This window comes from Akebia trifoliata, chromosome 7 (assembly GCF_017979445.1).
Source record: "Akebia trifoliata isolate Shusen 1 chromosome 7, ASM1797944v1, whole genome shotgun sequence".
In the NCBI taxonomy this organism is placed as follows: Eukaryota; Viridiplantae; Streptophyta; class Magnoliopsida; order Ranunculales; family Lardizabalaceae; genus Akebia; species Akebia trifoliata.
The window spans coordinates 28519294-28541215 of record NC_141381.1 but is presented as its reverse complement, the minus strand read 5'-3'; the positions used below and the strand labels follow the sequence as shown (position 1 = coordinate 28541215).

Sequence of the window (21922 nt, the reverse complement as noted above, 5' to 3'; positions counted from 1 at the left end):
CCGACATAATTCGATTCCTTTAAATAAGAATCATAATCGAATCAAATTTTCCATAGAATCAAATCAAATTAAATTGAACTAAGGTCGGTTCGGTTCTATAAACCAGCTTGGAAGCATCATGTCTTTAATGAAAAAAATATCAATATGAGGTTTCATATAATAAGTCATTAATTTAATATTAAAAAAAGTTATAACTCCAATTCTCGGCTTGGTTCAAGCCCAATAATGGAGAATCTGATTGGTGATTTACGTCTATTTTTTGTTAAATCATATTCCATCATAAGAAAATCAGCCAAAATAATATATGCCACGTGGTGAGTAAAGTACACATGGAGAAGCCTTCCAACCAAACTCCCGGGAGTACACAATCTCTCTAATCATGTCCACTGCAGGTGTTTGTTTCGCCAGCTTCCTCTCTCAAACCACCTCCATAAAATGGACAACCCAACAACAAACAAAAACAAAAAAATTAATTAAACACCACAAATAAATAAATACCAAAAATTAGATTTAAAAAAAAAAAAAAAAAAAAAACTCTCTTTTTCTCTAATTTTCATGGAAGGTCTCCTGATCTCCATTATTATCTTTCTGATCCCCAATTTTATCCAAGAAACAATTGCAAATCCTCGTCTCGACATAGTTTCGAGGAATTGCTCAGATATTGCAGTACGCAACGGTCTAAATTACTTGGTTAACTTCTGGAAAGCCAATGAACAAGTCTATAATGAGATAAAACATGCCAAATACGGGTTTGGAGCGGCTGGAGATCCGCCCCAACGGATATTCGTTTTCGCTCAATGCCAAGGTGACCTCTCTCATGATGATTGCAATCTCTGTTACACCACCGCTCGCAACCTCATCCCGGGTTGCTTTCCCCTTGTGGGTGGTCGGGTTTACCTTGATGGTTGCTTCGTTCGGGCCGCTAATTACTCCTTTTACCATGAAACCGATCCAACCATTGACCTTCTGGTATTTTCTTTTTCTTTTTTTTTTTCATTTAATTTGTGCTTTTATAAATCTGATTAATAAAAAAAAAACATATATATATATATTTTAATGAAGCTTTGTGGGGCCACAATGGAAGAAAAAAAATCGGATTTTAGAAATGTGGTAGAAAAAGTGGTTAATAATTTGGTTAAGAAAGCACCGGTGAACAACGGGTTCGGAGTCGGATATGGAAAATCGGGTGGTGGATCGGTTTACGGACTTGCGAATTGCTGGAAGACATTGGACGAAGAGTCATGTAAGACATGTTTGGAAAGTACGGGTTCAAGTGTGTTGAAATGCAAACCTGCAACCGAAGGACGTGCTATAAAGGCAGGTTGCATCATACGCTACTCAGATTATGATTTCATCAACGACCTTATGTCACAAACTCTTGAAAGTATGACTTTATTTCTTAATCATCAAATGTTTCTCAATTTTACAATCTAGGTTTCTTTTTTTTTTTTTCTTCTAACAATTAATCAAATGTTTCATTTTTTTTTTTTTTTTTAAAGAAAAAAAAAATTCAAATGTTGAGCATCTGAACCATTGATTCGGATAATGGTATTGTCATTTATAAATTATGTTGAATTATATCTATTCCTATTTCTGAATATAAAAAAAAAGAGATAAAAATCACTGGAGATATTATGTAATTATTTGGTATCCGAAATATACAATTCAATTAGGTGAGTCGATAAAGAGGTATGTTTTTAAAACTTGTTTTGATGTCTCGTCTTGTCCATAAACGAAACGAGAATCGACTGACTTTTAAGAGACACGTCAGATTTGAGACGACTTGTCAAATCCATCTTGTTGGTGGACGATACCGAGACGAATCGAATGAGTCGTTTCAATCTCGGACGAGTTTTAAAATCATGTAAAGAGATGGTTGAATCAAAAAATTTTAAGGGTATTTTTCGTGATTACATTGGTATTATGTAAAAATCTAGTTACCTCTCTCGATGGGTTTATATTTTTCTTTATTTGGTTCAATCTTAAAGGAACCACATAAATCTTTGTGTTTCTAGTGTGCTTGCATCTTGATTTGTTGTCTTATATCGTTCTTGAATCGGTTTCGTTGGTTCTAAAAATATAAGAGGAAGACCTAAAATATTGTAGATTGAGCTCAAATTCTTAAGGTTTTGATGTTGGTGTCCTTTATTCTCTCTTATATCCCTATGGTATCTCCAAGGCTTCAAGCAACTCCCCTGAAGTCTAAAATAGGAGTACCATCATAATTTCATAAAAAAAAAAAAAATTGCTTCTGATCTTGGAAACTATTGTGTTGGATGCCTTCTTCGAACAATCTCGTATCTTTGTTTAAATGGCCAAATAATATTATGCCCCATTAGAATAACTTGATTTGTAGCACAAGTACATAATTTTTTTCCCCTTTTCTGTTGACATTTTCTTCTAAATTTACTTTAGGAACCTTTTTCTCATTCATCACATATGTTATTGGTGTTACTGCGGTTTCCGTATTGGCGATTGTCATCGGTGTCTTTGTGGGTAAAATGTTTTACAACCACAAGAGTAGGCAACGCTGGAAATTAAAAGGTACAATCTCTAAAATGACTTTGATGGTTAAATTAATTATATCTTTGAGTATGCGAGCAATACTAGCTGCACATGGTAACACCTCATATCATCGAGAGCCTGTCACGCTAGCACACGTGACTAGAACTACACTTGGTGCGCTTGTTCATCAAGAATTAAAAGAAACTAGAGTTTTTTTTTTTTTTTTTGGTATTAAATGTTGGTTTTGTTGATATTTTCTACAAAATTATAAGTGATGGAGAGGGATGCATCACTATTCAAGAGGAGCTTACGATTCAAGCATTCTACTCTAGAGAAGGCAACTGATCACTTCTGTGAATCCCATAAGCTTGGTCAGGGAGGATTTGGTGAAGTATTCAAGGTAAATAACCTTCAATTTCTTCTTTTTTTTATAATGGCGCACTTTTTGGTTATGGATTCTCCGTACTTCACGGAATTTTAATTTTTTAGATTTATCTATGTAGGGAAACCTACCAGACGGTCGAGAAATTGTGGTAAAACGGCTTTTCGTTAATAGCAACCAAGGTGAAGAGATATATAATGAGGCGACTGTCATAAGCAGAATGGAACACAAGAACTTGGTTCATTTTCTCGGATGCTGTCTCACTAGTCATGATAGCCTCCTTGTCTATGAATTCCTCCCGAATAAGAGTCTCGATCTAATCCTCTTTGGTAAGATTCCTAGCACCATCGAGTCCCACATGTTTGATCCGACCCCAACGAAATATTTTCTTCCATTTCATTTGAATTCTGTCCTATCTTCTATTAATTCAAATAAATTCTCCTTAGTTAATCATATACTAGAGTAATTTTCACGTATAGACTATTGTTGAGTTTAGTCCCACATTGGACACCCATTGCCTTATCTCTCTCCTTATTAGTTCCTGGGCCTCTCCACTCATTACCAATTGGTTTTGAGTTGGACCCCCAAATTTATCATGGTATCGGGAGAGGGCCTCTCTCTCCTCCACATCACCCTGTTCATATCTGCATGTGCTTTGGCCCAGTCCAACCCACATGTGTGGGGTGTGTTGAGTTTGAGTTTAGTCCCACATCAGATACTCATCACCTTGTCTCGCCTCTCCACTCATTACCAATTGGTTTTGAGTTGGACCCCCAAATTTATCAATTATCTAATTATTTGTATTCTTTATTAAATTTATTCAAACTAGCTGATTAATTTCCAGTCATCCATGGACAACAGATCCTGAAAAAAAGAAAGAACTAGATTGGAAGAAAAGAGTTGGGATAATCATTGGAACTGCCCAAGGTTTGGAATACCTTCACAAGGACTGTGAAGTGGTGATTATTCATAGGGATATCAAGGCAAGTAATGTCTTATTAGACTTCAAACATAGGCCAAAAATTGCAGATTTTGGTCTAGCGAGGTTTTACTCAAGCGACACAACTCCATTCAAAACTCCTCTTGCGGGGACATTGTAAGTACTTGCACCATTATTTTCTTATACATTCTTGGGGATTTAATGCATTTTAACCTACACATGCATGAGGCACATTGGCAAAGGTGAAAACTTAGCTAAGTTGGTAAAGCTTGTGATGTATTGATCCCACAGCCTGAGTTCATAACCCATTGAGCCCTTAGCTAAGTTGGTAAAGCTTGTGATGTATTGATCCCACAGCCTGAGTTCATAACCCATTGAGCCCTTCTTTGCTTGCCTAGCAAAAAAATGACCCAAGTGTCAAATATGGCTCAGTAGCATTGATTTTATAATTACTTGACAAGTCTGAGATTTTATTCTTCTTTATTAATTTTGTGTTTGATGACTTAAAGAGGGTACATGGCTCCTGAATACATTTCGCAAGGACTGTTAACTGAGAAAGTAGATGTTTATAGTTATGGGGTTCTTGTGCTTGAGATTGTCAGTGGGGTGCAAAATAACAAATTCAAGAACGATGAATCACTCGACACTCTAGTTACCTCTGTAAATTCCCTTAACTTTGCTTCCTTTTAAAACCTTGTTGGACTATATGTTACTTCATACTTGTAATAAAATTGATAAAAGTTGTGTTATTGCAATGATTTCTGTTTTACAGACATGGAAGCATTTTCAATCGAATTCTGTATTGGAAATTATTGATGAAAGCATGAAGCTTGATGACATAGAAAAAGAAGTTATGAGGGTTGTTCAAGTGGGTTTGTTGTGCACTCAGGAAGCTCCTTCTCTACGACCAACAATGACTGAAGTAATTCAAATGCTCACACAAAAGGATGTACACCTCGCCCAACCTTCAAAGCCTCCTTTTGTCGATGACTCTATGGAAATCTCAAATTGTTCTGGTGAACAATGTAATTCATGGAATCCTCATAATAGTGATAATGATCCTACATCATGACTTTCTTTTGCTCTATTTGCTTTCTTTTCATTTTTTTTTGTTTTTTGAAATCCATGGTGCTACTTTACATGGCATGCACGATTTCGGTATTTTGTTTAAAATTTAGGTTGTTTCACCAAATCAAGCGCGTAAGATTGATAAACTACTTGACCAACATATTTTGTTAGTAAGTTCATTAGAGTATTAGATAGGAAGCAACGTAATAAGGTGTATAAGAATAAAAACTAGAGAACTTGTAATATGCTGGAACAATGGGGTGAGTGGGATTCCGCCGACGGTAGAAAGAGTATGACCACGATCTTTTGCTCATATCTTGAGCTCTGATACTACATATAAGAATTGATTTAGATTGGTTCTCTTGGATAAATTACAATGATCCTGATAGGGTTCATATAGAAAAGAAGTTTGAAGATATTGGAAGTAAATCCTAGCAAGAGAAAAACTTTCTCTCTTATAATCTAATCCTAATCTAGTAAAATCAAATCATTAATTTAATTTGATCTCATCAAATCTCCATAGATATGATTTGGTACATCTTATTACATTACTTCCTATTTTATACTTTAACAAATTTCTAAACAAATTTTTTTTCCTTTATGAGTAATAATTTTTTTTTTAAACTTTTTAATCATGATAATCTAACTACCCCACATAGCACACTTAATTGACTCTCCTGACGTGGCAAGTTCGGGAACCGTAGATTTGTATGCCTTGGGATACATAATTGCACTTCCCCATAAAAAAGTGTATCCCGAGGCACACAGATCTACGATTCCCAAACTTGTCACGTCAGGAGAGTCGATTGAGTGTGTCATGTGAGATAATCAGATTATCACGACTCTTTTTTTTTTTTATATACCAAGATTGGGACATTTTTCTAGAGAATTTTTTAAGAAGTATCTTGATACCCCCCTTATGAAAAATGACTTAAATACCCTCATCTTCACCATGCAATCCTATCTACAATATTTACCTTTCTCTTCAACCTTAAAATTCTATCTACTTCAAACGTGGAGAACAAGATAGAAGATGAAAATGATGACTAGTTTTGGGGATTTTGGATAGAAAAATCAAGGATTTCTATAAAGTTTTAGAGCTTGAATTTGATTGGTCTTGTACCATGTTTTCTTTCCAAAAATTAGTAATCATTGAATCCCTTGGTTGAAAATTTTATGCTACTCTTCTAGCTAAGACTAATATACTTATGCTTTCAAAATATTTGTAATTGTCATTTCTACCTTAAGATTCTATATACTTCAACCTTCAATTTTAAATTTCATAACTAGATATGAAGCAATGTAATACGTGAACCAATAGCATGACACGACATGTATTGAAAAAAAAAATACTAAAGTAAAGCCCTTAAATTACTACAAAATTTGCTTTCTACTCACCAATCATTTTTGCTCCTTTTAACACACATGGTGTCATGCCATTGTTTATCAACTTAGCACATAAATTATTAAATAACAAATCTTTGTTCCTTTTTTAAGATTAAGTGTATTACCTATCTGATTGTGTTTATTTAATCAGTTAAGATTTCTTATGCTTTCTATATAAATCTTGTTAAGGTTTTTTAATTATCAAAAAAGAGAATCAATTCAATCTCAAATTTCTATTGATGATATTTAATAGATCAAAATGATCTACCATAAAGGTCGTAGAGCTTGAAGATGATTCGAACCTGATCCACTACGTGAAAATTGGATCCACTATGTGAAAACTGGAAAATTCGACATAAAAAATTGACGGGCTAAGGCCCACAAATTTTAGAAACTGAATTTTGACGGTCAAGGACCGTCTAAATTATTGATTTTCTCAGATTTGACAACTTAGAACTGTCAAATTTCTCTCATCCATCATTAATTTGACAGTTTCGACTCGTCGAAAAAAAAAATTAGACAATGAAAAATTTGACACCAATTTGACCTCTTGGTTTGTCAAATTTGAGCTTTTTTCACATTGTGATCAATACACTAAAGTACATGGGAGTTAATGGTATGAAAAGTTAAGCCTATATCTCTTTGGGATTGTAACATAGCCCCATGCTTTGCAAATGACGTCTATGGCAGTTTGCTCTGGTACCCTCTTTCCGGATCCAATAACTCCTAATAACGCTTGTGGTACCCATTTTGTGGCTGTTTTCATTCTAAAATTTATGACTATGTGCACATGCCACATCATTTGATTGAATTTCAAGTATCTTTTTTTGAGTCAATTTATCACGACTCATTTAGATTATTGAGAGATTTACCCGACAAACTTAAATGTTGCATTTTTATCACAAAAACTCCCTTGAAATTTTGACAACTCCAAGGGAATCTTGTTTTATGAAGTTCAGAACCAACTAAACCTCACTTTATCAAGTTTGTTACTGAGCAAACCCTAGAGCGATTCACGTAATAAACTTATAAATTTTTTGCACTTAATTTGTTACTTAACATACCTTGGAGTGGATTCTAACCACATTAATTTGTGGTTTTCAAAAACATGATCTGACGTATAAGATTATAAAGGATAAAATTCTAAGAATTAAAAAAAAAAAAAAAGTTAATAATTTTCACGGTTGAATTTTAATTTTAAATTTGGGAGTTCAATATCCATCCATTTTCAATATCTACTATCAAGATTAAAAATATTTTTTTTTCTTTTAATTTTTTCTATGAAATCTGAGTTTTTACATGCAATCTAGAATCTATGTTGTTGAATTGCTAATTTGATTATCCATATGGGCTCAATGATACTTTGTAAGATTTGAAATCTTACTAAATTAGTCATGTTAGCATTGTTCATAGATTTGCATTAGATAAATCTGTCCGGTAAATCTCTAAAGTTATTGAGTTTTTGTAATAAATTTGCATTAGATAGGTCTGCCTGGTAAATCTCTCTAAATTATTTTTATGTGCCCGTAGGATCGTCAAAGAAGCAAATTAGTAATTTCCTTGTAAACATGATTACAATTTACTATTATTAATGTTTTACTTACCACCACCACCACCAACACCTATAATATACGCCTAGTGTGTATTTTAAGTAATTTGAAATTTCAAAAAAGTCGGCTAAAGTAAAGCAAGGTCGCTCCACTGCACTTGGCCACCACATTTCAAAGTAATACTCCCGTCTCTATCTGTTTTAGGGGTCTTCCCACCTTTCTCCTAACTCTCTCTAGAACATTTCTCAATCAATCAAATCCTTCACCAGAACACAAACAATTTTATTCCAATCCGAAATAAAAAAATAAGATAATTCCCTTCAATTTCCAATTAGATTTGAGAAGACCCACAATGGCCGTGAGTCTGACAAAGACCCGGTATTATTAAATCCATCCTATAATGGATCAAATCTTATCATATTAAGACTTTTAATGTCTGAGATAAAGACTTTTCTAACCTCAAACGCGTCTCTTATGAGAAAGGTTTGATTTTGAATATTCTTTTAATATGCCAAATTAGTACAGTTTGAAATGATTTAAAACGAGTGATTGATTTAGAATGAGAAAAATGAGAGTATTTGACCCATTAAAGTTTATTCATCTAGTAAGAATTAATGAGCTATTACGACAAATAACATTCTTAATTACTCTACAAAAAAATAAATTACTCTTAATTGCCCCCTCACAAATTGTTTTCTTTTCACTCTTATATTGACCCCGCGTGGTCAAAACCTGGTTCGGCCCCTGTTTAAAACACTGTTGGGGTTTTTTTTTTCGGTCAACCTAACAACCCTTTTATTTGTTTTATTCTTATCATATAGAAGATTCGAATATATCCACTATAGAAAAAGATGATGAAATGGGTCCATGACGTCTTATGTGGTCCAAGTCGAAGGGGAAGCAACTATGAAGCTACGTTAGACTTGACAAAGACACTTTGTATATGTATTAAAAATCCAAGCAAAGTTATTTGTTTACTCTCTTAATATATGTAAAGTGTTACGATCGAGTAACTCATGGACCTTAAAAAGAGTCCCTTTTTTATCATTGGATTTGAATTTTAGAATTGAGAATTCAATGGCCATTCATTTTCAAAGTTTAAGATCTAGTAAAATATATTATTTTTTTGTGTGTGTGTCAATTTTAACTAATCTAGACAATGAATTCTAGAGAGTTGAGGAGTCAACATTGCCCAAATGAGACCTCGAACCAAGCTCTACGTCGTCCTTTGATATCCATGATGGTTGTTGTAAAAAAATAAAAAAATAAAAAGTAGTTCAATTCTAACTTCAATAAAATTGATGACTTATTAGATTAATGTTTTAGTTAAATAATATATATTTTTTAAATCAAGCTAACTTGTAATCTGATTAATATCAAAATAGACTGATGTTTATACAAAGATTTGATAATGAGAAAAGATTATTAAACTACTAAATGAATAATAAACATATCACGGTCGCCCACATCTTACTTTCTCTTTTAACAAAGAAAAATCCAGTGTCCTGTTCCTATAAAATAGTAACGATGTCTACGTGGCATGTTTTTAATTATAGTTTAAAATACTTTCGACTCTTAACCAACCCATTCAAGTAGCCCAATCTGTTTACTCTTTAATGAAAATGTGCCATGTAAACACCGCTCTTATGTATATAAAGAAAGTTGAGTTTTACCCTTATTTTTAAAGGACACATGGCTGTCCATTGTTCATCTAACAGCTTAACATACTCATTTGGTTGCATCAAATTAAAATTCTTATACATATAAAGAGTAGATAGAAGCAAGAAAGAGTCTCTTTTAAGCATTGTAAGTCAAATTGAGATGAGAGAGAATAAAAAGTATTTATAGTGTCTGTGGAATCTATAGTCATAAATGTACCTCTCTCATGCATTTACTCATTCTTAATTAATTTCAAGAGATTATTTTCTTTAAAAGATGTAAGGGATGACGGAAACATGTGGGCCCTGTTGTTTGTACTCTTCTGCTCACACCAATCACCAGCATTAATATTCCACACTACCCATTAGTCAAACAATTACATTTTTTGATACCGACTTGTGCTTCGAATGTTTGATATTGGATCAATCCCCAAAATGCCACATAATATCAATTTTTTTCTACCTAATTAATTACTCTAAATTCCTAAGGTATGTTTGATTAAAGGGATTTCATTTTCAAAAAATTTCAAATTTCTTGGAAAAATGGTCAATGGAAAATGAATATTGTGGAAACTTATTTTTCACGACTTGATTGAACCAAAACACATTTTTGCATCAATCATTTGTGCTCAATGGACCCACCTAAAGCACATTTTGAGGTGGGATGCATTGAACATAAATGGTGGGTGCAAATCATATTCGACTGGACTTTGAATTTCATGAAAAACTCGTGATCAAACAAATCATTTCTAATCCATTTTTCAAGAATCAAATAAACCCTTAAAGAATTTTAAAATATAGATATCTTGAATTTTTATTAAAGAAATATAAATTGATTGAGAATTCTTGAATGATTATTACATGAACTCTACTAAGATATTGATAGATAAAAATTAATCTAATATAAATATACGAATGTAGAAATATCTTAATAGGTATGATCAAATTGGATGCAATGTATCAAATTAAATACAAAGAATCACATCAAAGCTTTTCTTGACATTCGGTGTGATCTATCTCTATATTTTGGAGAGGAAATTACACTTTGACTTCCTGTACTTTGTCATAATTTCATGTTGACCACTTAACATTTTGATAATTGCTCTAACCTCCCTTTTCACTAGCAGCATTAAAATTCAGATGTTTTTTTTATATACTATTTTACCCTTTATTTATTATTTTATTATAAAAAAAACTTTTAAAACAATAATAAAAAATCTCCCCCATTTAAGTATTCACATTCTTAAGTATAACCCATTTTTTCACAGGAATATTTTTTTTTATCAAGAAAAATAATATTTAAAAAAGGGTAAAATGGTCTTTATAAAAATAAAATTCATTTTTTTTTTTTAATGTTTGAACGACGGCAAGTGGATGGAAGGGGTAGATGAGTCCCTTAGATAGTTATAAGGCAGGTAAGTGCAATTATCAAAACATTAGGGGGTCAAAGTCTAATTTACCATATTCTGTATTCAGATGCGGTGTCAGTGATCTCCAATCCAACAGGAGTCAAACAAGCCACCGGCGCATTTTAGTGATTAAGAGAAAAACCAAATTTGATTGCGCAAGTGTTATACACGTCACCTTCCTCCATTTATATGTTATTGTCTCTCTAGTTTCTACCTACAAAAGATTAAATAACACAAACCCAAAGCTTTGAATCCTTCACACCATATCTTGTAAATCTTTCCTTCTCTATATTTTAAAAACAAAGATCAGAAGGAAAGAAAAAAGGGGAAAAAAAGACTAAACAAATCTTTCAAGAAGAAAAACTCTCTCTCTCTCTCTCTCTCTCTCTCCATTTGGACAAAACCAAAGACGAAGAAGAAAAGAGAATGAGAAGAAAAGCAGAAAAAAAGTGAGGATACCCAATTCAGATATCCATTCATCTCTACATCAATCCATCAACAATTCTCTCCCCTGAACTAAATACCCAAAACCCATATACCCACTAAGACAATCAAGAAATTAAATACTCCAAATTTGATTCCAATGACTTTGTTCACCTCAGTTTCTCACTCTCTCAATTGGGTCTTCTTCTTCTTCATTTTCTCTCTCTACTTCTCTCTCTCCTTCTCAGACCCAAGAATTTCCATGGCAAACCTTGTCTGTGGCACCAACCGTCCCCCACCTGGTAGCTTATTCATCCCAAATTTTGTTAAAGAAATGGAACAAATCTCCCAACTCGTCGACAAACAACGATGGGGAACTTTTTCCTATGGTTCCAATCCAACAATACACAGCTTAGCCCAATGTATGGATGATCTCTCACATACTGATTGCCTCCTCTGCTTCACAGAGAGCCGAACCAAGATCCCACGTTGTATTCCTGCCATTTCCGCTCGAATATACCTCGATGGGTGTTTCCTTCGATACGATAATTACAGCTTTTATGATGAGTCTATCGACGATAAACATGACAACGTGACGTGTAATTCATCACTTCCTGTTGTTGGTGCCGATAAGAATTTGATATTGGAGTTCGAGAATAAGGTCAATGATGTGATCATGAAAGTTACGGAGAATGCGGTAAGCAATGGGGGGTTTGCTGTGGCGGAGATTAAGGGAAGAAAGATTAGTGCATATGCATTGGCCCAGTGTTGGAAGACGGTGAACAAGACCGCGTGTAAGGTGTGCTTGGAGAAGGCGAGGCACGGTGTGAGAGGTTGTTTGCCCGGAAGGGAGGGGAGAGGATTGAAAGCTGGATGTTATTTAAGGTATTCGACTGACAAATTTTATGATGACGGGGATGATAAGAAGGGTAATGGAGGTAATGAGTCTGTTTTCTTATTATTTACTTTTAATTCAGGATTGTATGAATTGGATAGTTGGGATGTTTGTTGTTTATGTTATATGACTTGGATGTTTGCTTTTTTATGTTTTGGTTATTGGGTTTGTAGTTAATGATGAAGGGGAACTCTTATTCGCTGTTTCTTCGTGCTCTTCTTAGTTTAGTGCTTGTTTCTATGGGCAATGGTCTTTGTTGGGCATTAACAATAACTAATCATGTTTCGTTCTTCGTTTTATGCTTTTCAGTGTTTTCTAAACCAGGGAACATTGTAGCAATTTGTTTAGGAGCAATTGCCTTTTTTATGTTATCTTTGTTTGGCGCTTGCCTTGGCTACAAAAGATTATCAAAGATTAAAGAAGGTACAATTCTAACAACAAACAAGACAAGTACTTTGATCCCAAATCTTTGCTTCTGTGGTAACTTCCCTTCATCAATCAACATTTCTGACATGACCATCTTCTCTTACATGTTCTAGAACGCATTAATCTTGCTCGGCTTTCATCCGCTGTAAGCAAATCTAAATTGAATTTCAAATACGAAACACTCGAGAAAGCAACAGAATTTTTCAATCCCTCTAGGAAATTAGGCCAAGGAGGAGCCGGTTCAGTATTCAAGGTAAGATTTCATCATCATCATCATCATCATCATCATCTTCTGTTTAATTATTTCTTCTCATTCTATTTCTAAGAATTTGAACTAAACTTGTGACAGGGGACTCTCCCTGATGGGAAGAATGTTGCCGTAAAGAGATTGTTTTTCAATACTAGGCAATGGGTTGACGAGTTCTTCAACGAGGTAAACTTGATCAGTGGGATTACGCACAAGAACTTAGTAAAGCTTTTGGGTTGTAGCATCGAAGGCCCCGAAAGCCTTCTGGTTTACGAGTATGTAGCCAACAAGAGTCTCGATCAAGTTCTCTTTGGTAAGTCCTCTAATGAACCCAATGTAAATTTTTTGATACTTTTTTCGGTACCCATTTTCCTGACTTCTTTGGTACTGAACTATTAGCTTACAATCTCAAACATCTTTATATTTTCTAGTTTGTACGATTGACATGTGCAAAATTGTACTTATTTTTTCTCTTGTTTGCAGATAGGAACACAGCCCAGTTTTTAAATTGGCAACAACGGTTTGACATAATTGTTGGAACAGCAGAGGGGTTGGCATTTCTACATGGAGGTTCTCAGACAAGGATAATCCACAGAGACATAAAATGTAGCAATATTCTCCTTGATGAGAATATGACTGCAAAGATAGCTGACTTTGGACTCGCTCGAGTCTTTGGAGCCGATAAGTCTCATATTAGCACTGGAATAGCAGGAACACTGTAAGAAAAGGATTTCATTTCCTATTAGTTTGGTCTCTCATATCTGTTATTGTTCTTGATGCATGTCTTCTAGCATATGTCCTGTAGAACCAACCAAAAAAGTATTGCAATTCAGTTAGACTAATAAAAGGATATTTGAGTAGGGGGACCAAGAAATGGGGATTACTTAGACAACAATAGAAGCGCTGTAAGATGTAGAGCACAAAATAACAAATGTGAGCAGAAAGAAGGGAGAAAAGAATAATTAACACATCATATGTATGTCAATAACACACATCATTGTCTTATTTCATTATCGTCATCATCAAAATCTTGAATTTCTATGGTCGGCTAAAGGAATCTGGTATCTTGTTCCTCCATTGAATTCGACATGTTCTTTCTCATTGGTGTTGTCAACGGTCTTCGTTGCAGAGGGCCAAACCCTCTCAATTGACTTATACATGTTCCTTAGCTTATCACCTATATAGGCTACTCATACATTTACACAGATACTTACTCAATTGATATCTTTTAAATTCATCACCAATAAGGAAATGTGAGCTTAATTTATGTCTTTTTTGTTGGTGTGTATTTTTTTTTTGGTGCAGTGGGTACATGGCTCCTGAATATCTTGTTCGAGGGCAACTAACAGATAAAGCAGATGTTTATAGTTTTGGAGTTATACTCCTTGAAATTGTATGTGGTAGGAAGAACACTGTTTTCGTGCAGGAGTCACGTTCCATTCTACAAACAGTAAGATTCTTTCTCCTTTGTGCATTGTGTCAAATGCTCTTTAACATGAATGTGGTGTCTGATAAGAGCGTTATTCCTTATGTCAGGTTTGGAATCATTATAAATCAAATTCATTCCTAGAATCTGTTGATCCTTCCTTGAGAGGCAATTTTCCAGTGATGGAGGCGTCAAATGTTCTACAAATTGGGCTTCTATGCACACAGGCTTCAGTTTCATTAAGGCCATCCATGTCCGAAGTGGTTCAAATGCTAACCGATAAAGAATACATCATTCCTTTGCCAATGCAACCACCATTTCTAAATGCTAGCATTATGAACCCAGACGCCTCAACATCTTCCGGTACGCCTACGTCAGCATCAAATGGTCCAATAGAAACCACAATCCAGTCTTATAGTATTTCAAGTTCAGTGTCCAATGAATCCTCAATGACTGAAGTATCCATGCTAAGGTAGGAACTATAGTTCAAATTCTAAATACAATATTTTGAGACATCATCCCTGTAAGCAAAACACAAGTTTCCGATTCGGGAGAGATAGATCATGAGAATTTAGGCAGATCATCGTGGTAGTTTTCGTCAATTTTCCTTCATGATGTTTGTAAAAATTACAATCAATTAGGAGTCTTCTATAGAATCTCTGCACTCTATTCTTTTTCTTAGATTAGTTCCTTCTCTTTGGTTTTTTTTTTTTTTTTTGTTATATTAACCTTTTGAGATATATCAAATACATGATAACATATGTTCTCTTTGTCCAATTTTTCTTCTTCTTTTGAATCGTAAGTAAACTATATAGCTCATTGATTTGAGTGGGAGATTGGGAGTGGGGACCAGTACTGGCTCTACATATATTACATCAGATGGTAGTTTCAATTATGGATAGTAGTGGTGATGAAGACGACGGATTCTTTTTGTTCACCACTAATCACAATTATCGGTAGCACTTTTCACAAATATGTTTGTCAATGTTAGTGCACGAAGCTATTTAAAACCTATTAAGATTTGCACCAAGGTGGGATTCAAATGAAACATGCCATTTCTTGATGGAATAGATCGATCATTGATGGTGTTGTGCTTATTCAGTTTTTAGATTCCATGTTGCAGTGTATAGACGTGCGCGCACGATCATGTGCAATGGGGGATGAGGGGTAATGGCCAATACCTTTAATGGGTGATGTTAGCTGTAGGGATTTGGGACCAAGCTGGTGGCATTTATGGTCACCATCAGCCTAGGTTGCATGTGTTAAAAGGGAGAAGGCTGCAAGTGTATTTTGTGAGCTTTAATGAGATCGAGACCTTAATCTTTTAGGAGGGTGCTAATAAATATTGCTTTTTGAAAAGGGTTTTTGCTATAAAAAAAAAATTCTATTTTCTTTTTCTATTTTTCACTTCTTTTTTTTTCCAAAATTTTCATGACTTCGGTCAATAAGTTGCGTCTCTAATTTAAATGCTAGCGAAGATCCTTACTATTATGTTCATATTAAATATTATATGTTGCATGTGCTGACTAGCTTAGTTCATAAAGTCTTTCGATGATGATACCAGAGACATGAGTTCAAATTCCATCATATATATAATTTTTCGTACTTTGCCTTTAGGAATCAGTTAATAATCATTTACCTTAACTTTTATCTAAAATCTTTTATCAATTAAGAATGCTTACTAATTAAAGATATTAAGTAACCCTATCAACAACACATGCTTCCCTGGTGCATCCCCTATTGGAATTTGAGTTTGATTCGAGCTTTAGATGCATTCCCCCTACTTGAGTCCAAGTTTGATTTAGTTCCTTGTATCAATCTCATGCCGAGTGATGCATCGTCGAGGTCAATTCATCATGAGAGGTTTTATTTTATTGCCTTTTTTTTGTATAAACAAGTTTTATGTCATTTTCCTTGAAAATTCTTCGTGCGACACGCAATTTGTCCACTAACTTCAATTTTGACTTTAAGTTGATAGTGAAAGAGCATCTATGGCTCCTATCCACTTTCACATCAAGATGTGCGGTGTAAGGTCCAATCTTGAGGCTGTTTCAGCATTATTCTTGATAACATTTTATAATTAATTCAAAATCATTAATTTTTATAATTAAGTATAATAATTATATATCATTAATCAAATTAAATTTTCTTTTGTTTCTAGTTCTGATAAGAAAATACTTGAATATCATAAGATATTGGGTCTAATTGATTGTGCCCCATTATATATTTTAGTGGAATTGTATGAAACATTTCATATTAATAAGAATAGTAAATTAATTTTCCATATAAGTACAATCATGATGACGTGTCCATCCATTGGTCCTCACATGCAAGTAACTTCCATCAAGTGGACCCACAACGGCTTGATGACCCCACCAACTCATATCAGCATCTATGATCATGTCGATCACGATCAACATAAAAGAACAAAATTCTATTCTATCTCATTCAAGTACTAAAACATTTAATGTAGAAGGTTGGAAGACAAACACATTTGACTTCATTGGAAACTATGGAGAATATAAGAACGGGTCAATGAGATAAGATGATGTGTGGGAAGAGAATACAGGTTACCTGTTCTCTCTGTTTTTTTTCTTCGACGTAGATGTTAGGATCCTTGGAGGAAAAGTTCGATTCATTTCAAGGGATCTTCCTCTAGAATTTAATTAATAAATTTTATTGCTTTCTTTCAAAATACGTACTTGAAGGTATTGAATTCAACGTAGAAAATATATACTTCTTAATTAAATTAATAAAATAGAAAGAATTCTAAAATAATCAAACTCCCAATTAACAACTAAAGTCTCCTAAATTAATAAAATTATTAATCTGTCCTACTTATCTACATAAAAATATTAAAATAAAATACATAAAAATTAAAATAGTTTATCCTAATATCTACCCCCTTCAAGATGACTTGTTCTCAAGAAAAAAAAATTTCAATAGCAATTTCGTCCTTGGGGTTTCTTGCAACGATGTCACGATTTGAAAAATTCGTCTTGATTGAAACAAAGACCTTTCGATCGCCACTCTGTTTGCTTTATCGAAGAAAACCCAAGAGGTGTTGACTCAAGAGGCATCAGTAATCCATTTGAAGGTGTAGTAAATTGTTGTGAAGGGCATGGCGAAACATGTTTAGATTGAGGATGTCAGACAAAGTAGTCTAGCAAAATTAGAATCGATTCTTCTTGATAGAACATCAATTCAAAGGTTTCTGTAAGAAGAATCTGAACCCCCATTCGTATGTCATCCCTAAGACCCGAAATAAAATAATTGACTAGATGATCTTTAGGAAGGCCTGTTGTATAATTTGCTCAGCGTTCAAACTATATTTGAAATTCACGAACTATGCTAGTTTGTCGAGGCTTGGAAAGAGTCCCTTCTGGATCCATACATTGAGGCCAACTCATGAGTTTAACGGATCGGTTCATTCAATGATACCAAGAGATGCCATCACTTGTGAGATGAATTGAAATCAAGGAAACCATTTGAACGTTATTAGAGGCTATTCAACTGATGCTATTGTTCAGCTTGAAAAATCCATCCTTCGGAATCCTCGCTCTCAAACTTCAGAAAATTACTGTGAAGAGGACGCCCTTATATAATTGATCCACCATGGGTTGTTATCTTCAGAAACATCTGTATGGGTAGATCGTGAGGTGATGGCGCGGTTTAATGACAGGAAGAAGCGCGTCCATTTATCAATGCTTGTAGTGATCAAATTGTCTCTTGGAGCTCATGCATTTCCTCGCCCAACTTGTTAATCCGTTCCAATTGAAGAATGATGGAATCAACATGTTCTTGACCCCCTTTACTGTCACCATAACTCTTGTACCAGATGATAGGATCCTTAGATCCAAGGGAAAAGTTTGATCCACTTCAATAGGGATCTTTCACCAGAATTTAATTTATTTATTTAATTACTTAAAAAAAAAATACATATTACATTCTCTAACATATAGAGGAAGGATTTTGACTCCAACCTAGAAAAGATATACTCCTAATTTAATAAAACTTAATAAATTAATAAAACAAAAAAAGTCCTAAAATAATCAAACTCCTAAATAACAACTAAAGTCTCATAAATTAACAAAACTACTTAATCTATTTTACGTATCCAACATAAAAATACTAGAATAAAATACGTAAAAATATTAAAATAACGTATCCTAACAACTGATTCCCCAATTAATCTATATTTCTTTTCCATATGTCACCATGTCATTGGTTCTCTAACAGAAATGTCTACAAAATATTACATAAGAATTCCCCATATGTTTAATTGATTGACATTGAAGACATGGATGAAAGATGAGCATCACTCAATGTCTTATCATTAACTAGAGTTTGCAGCGTTCTCTTTGGATTAAAGGGGTAAAAGAGAAAATATCATAAAGTTAGAGGGGTGTGATTGAACAAGAGGGTAAAAGAAGAAAAATAGTAAAATTGGAAAAATATTATTGAAAGAAGGGGAGGTTGAAAAAGAATAGCAATAAAATGGGATAGTGTGGACCGCACTCCACTTAATTGGAATGGGATGTTAACTGGAGTGAGATTTACCTTTGTATTTTATTATATAGATAATTTTCATTTATAAGTTTTAATAATTCAAAACTTAGATGCCTTGAACCATTGATTGTAAATCGAATGTATTAACACTCGTCTCTCGAGAAAAAGCCACTATTTTTTTCCTACATGCTCTAAGTGCTACTTTGTTTGTTATATTAAAGAATAATGATGAATGCAAGACTGCAGTTGGGTATAGCCGCGTACCAAGACCACGTGCATTCATCACGACTCTATATTAAAATGTTACAAACTAATGCTAACATCTCAAGTAGGGACGCAGTGTGCACTAACTAAAACAGGGTTATCCATTGTTTGGTGTACAAGGACTATAGAATGACAAATAGATATCCTCCATCAACTGGAGTGATTTGTGCGATTTTCTTTGAAATGGGCAAAGCATATATCAAATGAATCATGGTTTTGTTAGTCTTTCACGCTTGTCCGTCGCTGCCTCCACTCCCTCTCACTCACACAGGTGGTTTTAAAAGCCCGGGCAAAAAAATCTTCCACCTAACTTGAATCTAGATTCTATGTTTTCGTTTCTTTCCTCTGCATTAATTTTTTTTTTATAGGAATGAACTTCTATTGATAAAAGAACACAAAACACAATAAATAGAGGACGTTGAGAAGACCTACCTACAACAGAAAGAAGAGAAAAAAAAAAGTAGGATCCTATTTTCCAATCGTAGTTAGAGCAAATATGACCAATAATCTCGACAAAAGATGTTAGAAATAATCTCGACAAAAGTCTACCCACTACTACATGCTCTCTTCATTGACAATTGCATGTATTTTCATTGATGCATTACGTTTTAACTTTTAATTATCGGCTAGACCATTAAACACAAGTGAGCATCTTATATTTCTACATTACTGTTTGAAACAGCTGAAAATGTTCAAACACAAACAGGTTGATGTACACAAACTAAGATTGCTATATGACAGAGTGAGAAGGATATGGGGCTTACGCATCTTCCACCATGACACTAATAACGCCCTTGTCGAGCAGATCGTAAAACTCTTTGGTTCTCCTCTGCAGGTTCCAGTGGTGCATCTTCCACAAACCTCCTGCTATTAAATCTAGTGTCAGCCCATAGATGATTTCCTTCACCACGCTCGGACCCTTGTAAGCAGTGTGGCCCGCAATCTTTTGGGCAGCAGCCATGTTTCATTCTTCTTCCCTTTCACAGAGGAAACATAGATTATCTCCTCATTGCAGGTCCATATGTTCAAAGTTCAAACAAAGATTTAACAGCACAATCAACGACTTCTGAAGCAGAGAGGAAAAAAAAAAAAGAAGAAAACGTGCACAAATTTGTGGCTGATAAAGGAAAAGTAATTATAGATGTCACAAGTAATAATAAGATAAAAACCATTCAGGTGATATTTATTACTAACATCTGATTAGGTTGGGTGATCTACAAGGCAGGACTATCTAATGATGGATCCATACCCCCTCCCATCCAAAATTCAAAACGCATATTGATGAGTCTTCATTTGTCAAATACAATCTATAAGATTTTTTGGTTTGAAATACTATTTGTATGATCTCAATGTATTTCTACAAAACCAGGTACAACTTTTAGAAGCTCATGCTTTCATGATGAATGGATCTTATAGGAAACATCTGGTTTAAATTACCTTATAACTCCATGTAAACTCCCAAACAACTCATATTCATGACTACCATGTATGTTACCAACAGCCATTTTCAAATCTAACTTAAATAATTACCCTAGTTTAATTACATGTTTGGTAATGACTGAGAGTTGTATGACAAGAGAAAGTGACATGAACAAAACAAAGTTTGTTGATTATGTGATTATGGAAAATTTTAGCCATAGAACCGAAAATCTTACTGATGTGGAGAAAGAGAAACTACCTCTGTTGGATTATGTGATTGACATCGCCTAACAATTTTGAAGGTGCCGGCTTGCTAAGTTGGTTGAAGTCTCTGATTATTGATGCATGACTGGGTTCAAACCACACCTTCACCTACTAATTACTAATCACTAACCAACTTACTAATATAAAATAAAATTCTACGTTTGAGCCCGAAGATGTCAGTTTGCTAAGTTGGTTAAAATCTGTGGGTCTTAATGGTGAATATCAAGAATTGGAGTGCGATTTTGGAGATCGCATCGAGACCACACATTCCCAATGATCCACATGTACTGAAGGGCATCTCAAAATTACAAAAATGCCCTCTTTATTCATGTTGGGGTGCCCTTCAATACACGTGGACCAATGAGAAATTGTGGTCTAGGCCAGCCTCCAAATTTGCACTTTGGGTTGAAAACCCGCATTCACCTAATAATTACTGACCACCTAATTTTATTTTTGAACAACAAAAAATGCTTCATCAATGCACTTCCCTAGTAGACAATAATATGTTCAAATCAATTTTAAATTTGATCAAAGAATCCGTTTGGAGTAAAATCTTCAACTGATCAATTAGGTATCAATATCATAAATGACAGAAGTTACTCATAATCACAATATCAGAAACTAGCACTACAAACTATAATTTTGAATTATCATCAACTTGACTCAGTAGAAGCCACAAACTCTAAAAACTTAAATTTGAATTTCTTCAAACAATTCGATTTAACCTCTTAAACTCAATTACAAGATCAAAGCTACAGAATCCATAAGCATTAATACCAATCAATTCTATGAGTTTTTTATTTATTTATAGATTTCTGTGACTTAGTGGGTCTATTTGAGCTACGATTTAAGTGGGTCCCACAATTTATTTGAGACGGGACCACTTAGAAACTTATTCTTCTCATTGAAGAGAATAATTTCATATATTTAATTGTCAAAAATTCATTTTGGGTGAATGAGAAATCAGCTCCAAACAATCCCTACTAGCTATGATTTGTATAACTATTGAGTTTATTAGTGAAACTCTTTAATCCCACATCAGATAGGAATAAGAAATTTGTCTAGTTCTTATATAGAACTTCTCCTATCACTTAAGTGAATATGAGAGAGAGACTTTGATAAACCCACGCACGCACAGAAAGGGCTCATGG

At 34.2% G+C, this 21922-nt stretch overlaps 3 protein-coding genes across 4 annotated transcripts; 2 read left to right on the top strand and 1 right to left on the bottom strand.

The window, feature by feature from the left end:
- The first annotated feature begins 522 nt into the window (after positions 1–522).
- On the top strand, positions 523–4929 carry LOC147398807 (cysteine-rich receptor-like protein kinase 46). The gene is made up of 8 exons (XM_086448998.1): positions 523–969; positions 1063–1384; positions 2416–2544; positions 2778–2905; positions 3009–3216; positions 3749–3983; positions 4337–4487; positions 4600–4929. The coding sequence occupies exons 1-8, from the start codon at positions 556–558 to the stop codon at positions 4897–4899; spliced, it is 1887 nt and encodes a 628-aa protein (XP_086305124.1). The 5' UTR covers positions 523–555; the 3' UTR covers positions 4900–4929.
- A 6230-nt stretch (positions 4930–11159) lies between these two features.
- Positions 11160–15021, top strand: LOC147398806 (cysteine-rich receptor-like protein kinase 42). 2 transcript variants are annotated; one of them, XM_086448122.1, is made up of 7 exons: positions 11163–12259; positions 12526–12639; positions 12756–12895; positions 12992–13202; positions 13373–13607; positions 14195–14339; positions 14426–15021. In XM_086448122.1, the coding sequence occupies exons 1-7, from the start codon at positions 11482–11484 to the stop codon at positions 14789–14791; spliced, it is 1989 nt and encodes a 662-aa protein (XP_086304248.1). In that variant the 5' UTR covers positions 11163–11481; the 3' UTR covers positions 14792–15021. The 2 variants fall into 2 exon arrangements, with proteins under 2 accessions (XP_086304249.1, XP_086304248.1); XM_086448123.1 differs by lacking the exons at positions 14195–14339; positions 14426–15021 and having other exon boundaries at positions 11160–12259; positions 13373–13611.
- A 4827-nt stretch (positions 15022–19848) lies between these two features.
- LOC147398805 (Cytochrome c oxidase subunit Vc family protein) lies at positions 19849–20049 on the bottom strand. The gene has a single exon (XM_086448997.1). It carries the CDS (start codon positions 20047–20049, stop codon positions 19849–19851), a length of 201 nt encoding a protein of 66 aa, XP_086305123.1.
- Positions 20050–21922: the final 1873 nt, after the last annotated feature.

Excerpts from the sequence above, each read along its gene's own strand:
- LOC147398805 (XM_086448997.1), bottom strand. The coding sequence starts at position 20,049 with ATGGCTGCTGCCCAAAAGATTGCGGGCCACACTGCTTACAAGGGTCCG.
- LOC147398807 (XM_086448998.1), top strand. The coding sequence starts at position 556 with ATGGAAGGTCTCCTGATCTCCATTATTATCTTTCTGATCCCCAATTTT. Across the intron at positions 2,545-2,777 it reads GCAACGCTGGAAATTAAAAG|TGATGGAGAGGGATGCATCA; the intron begins GTACAATCTCTA and ends CAAAATTATAAG. Across the intron at positions 3,984-4,336 it reads ACTCCTCTTGCGGGGACATT|AGGGTACATGGCTCCTGAAT; the intron begins GTAAGTACTTGC and ends GATGACTTAAAG.
- LOC147398806 (XM_086448122.1), top strand. The coding sequence starts at position 11,482 with ATGACTTTGTTCACCTCAGTTTCTCACTCTCTCAATTGGGTCTTCTTC. Across the intron at positions 12,896-12,991 it reads GAGCCGGTTCAGTATTCAAG|GGGACTCTCCCTGATGGGAA; the intron begins GTAAGATTTCAT and ends AACTTGTGACAG. Across the intron at positions 14,340-14,425 it reads CACGTTCCATTCTACAAACA|GTTTGGAATCATTATAAATC; the intron begins GTAAGATTCTTT and ends TCCTTATGTCAG.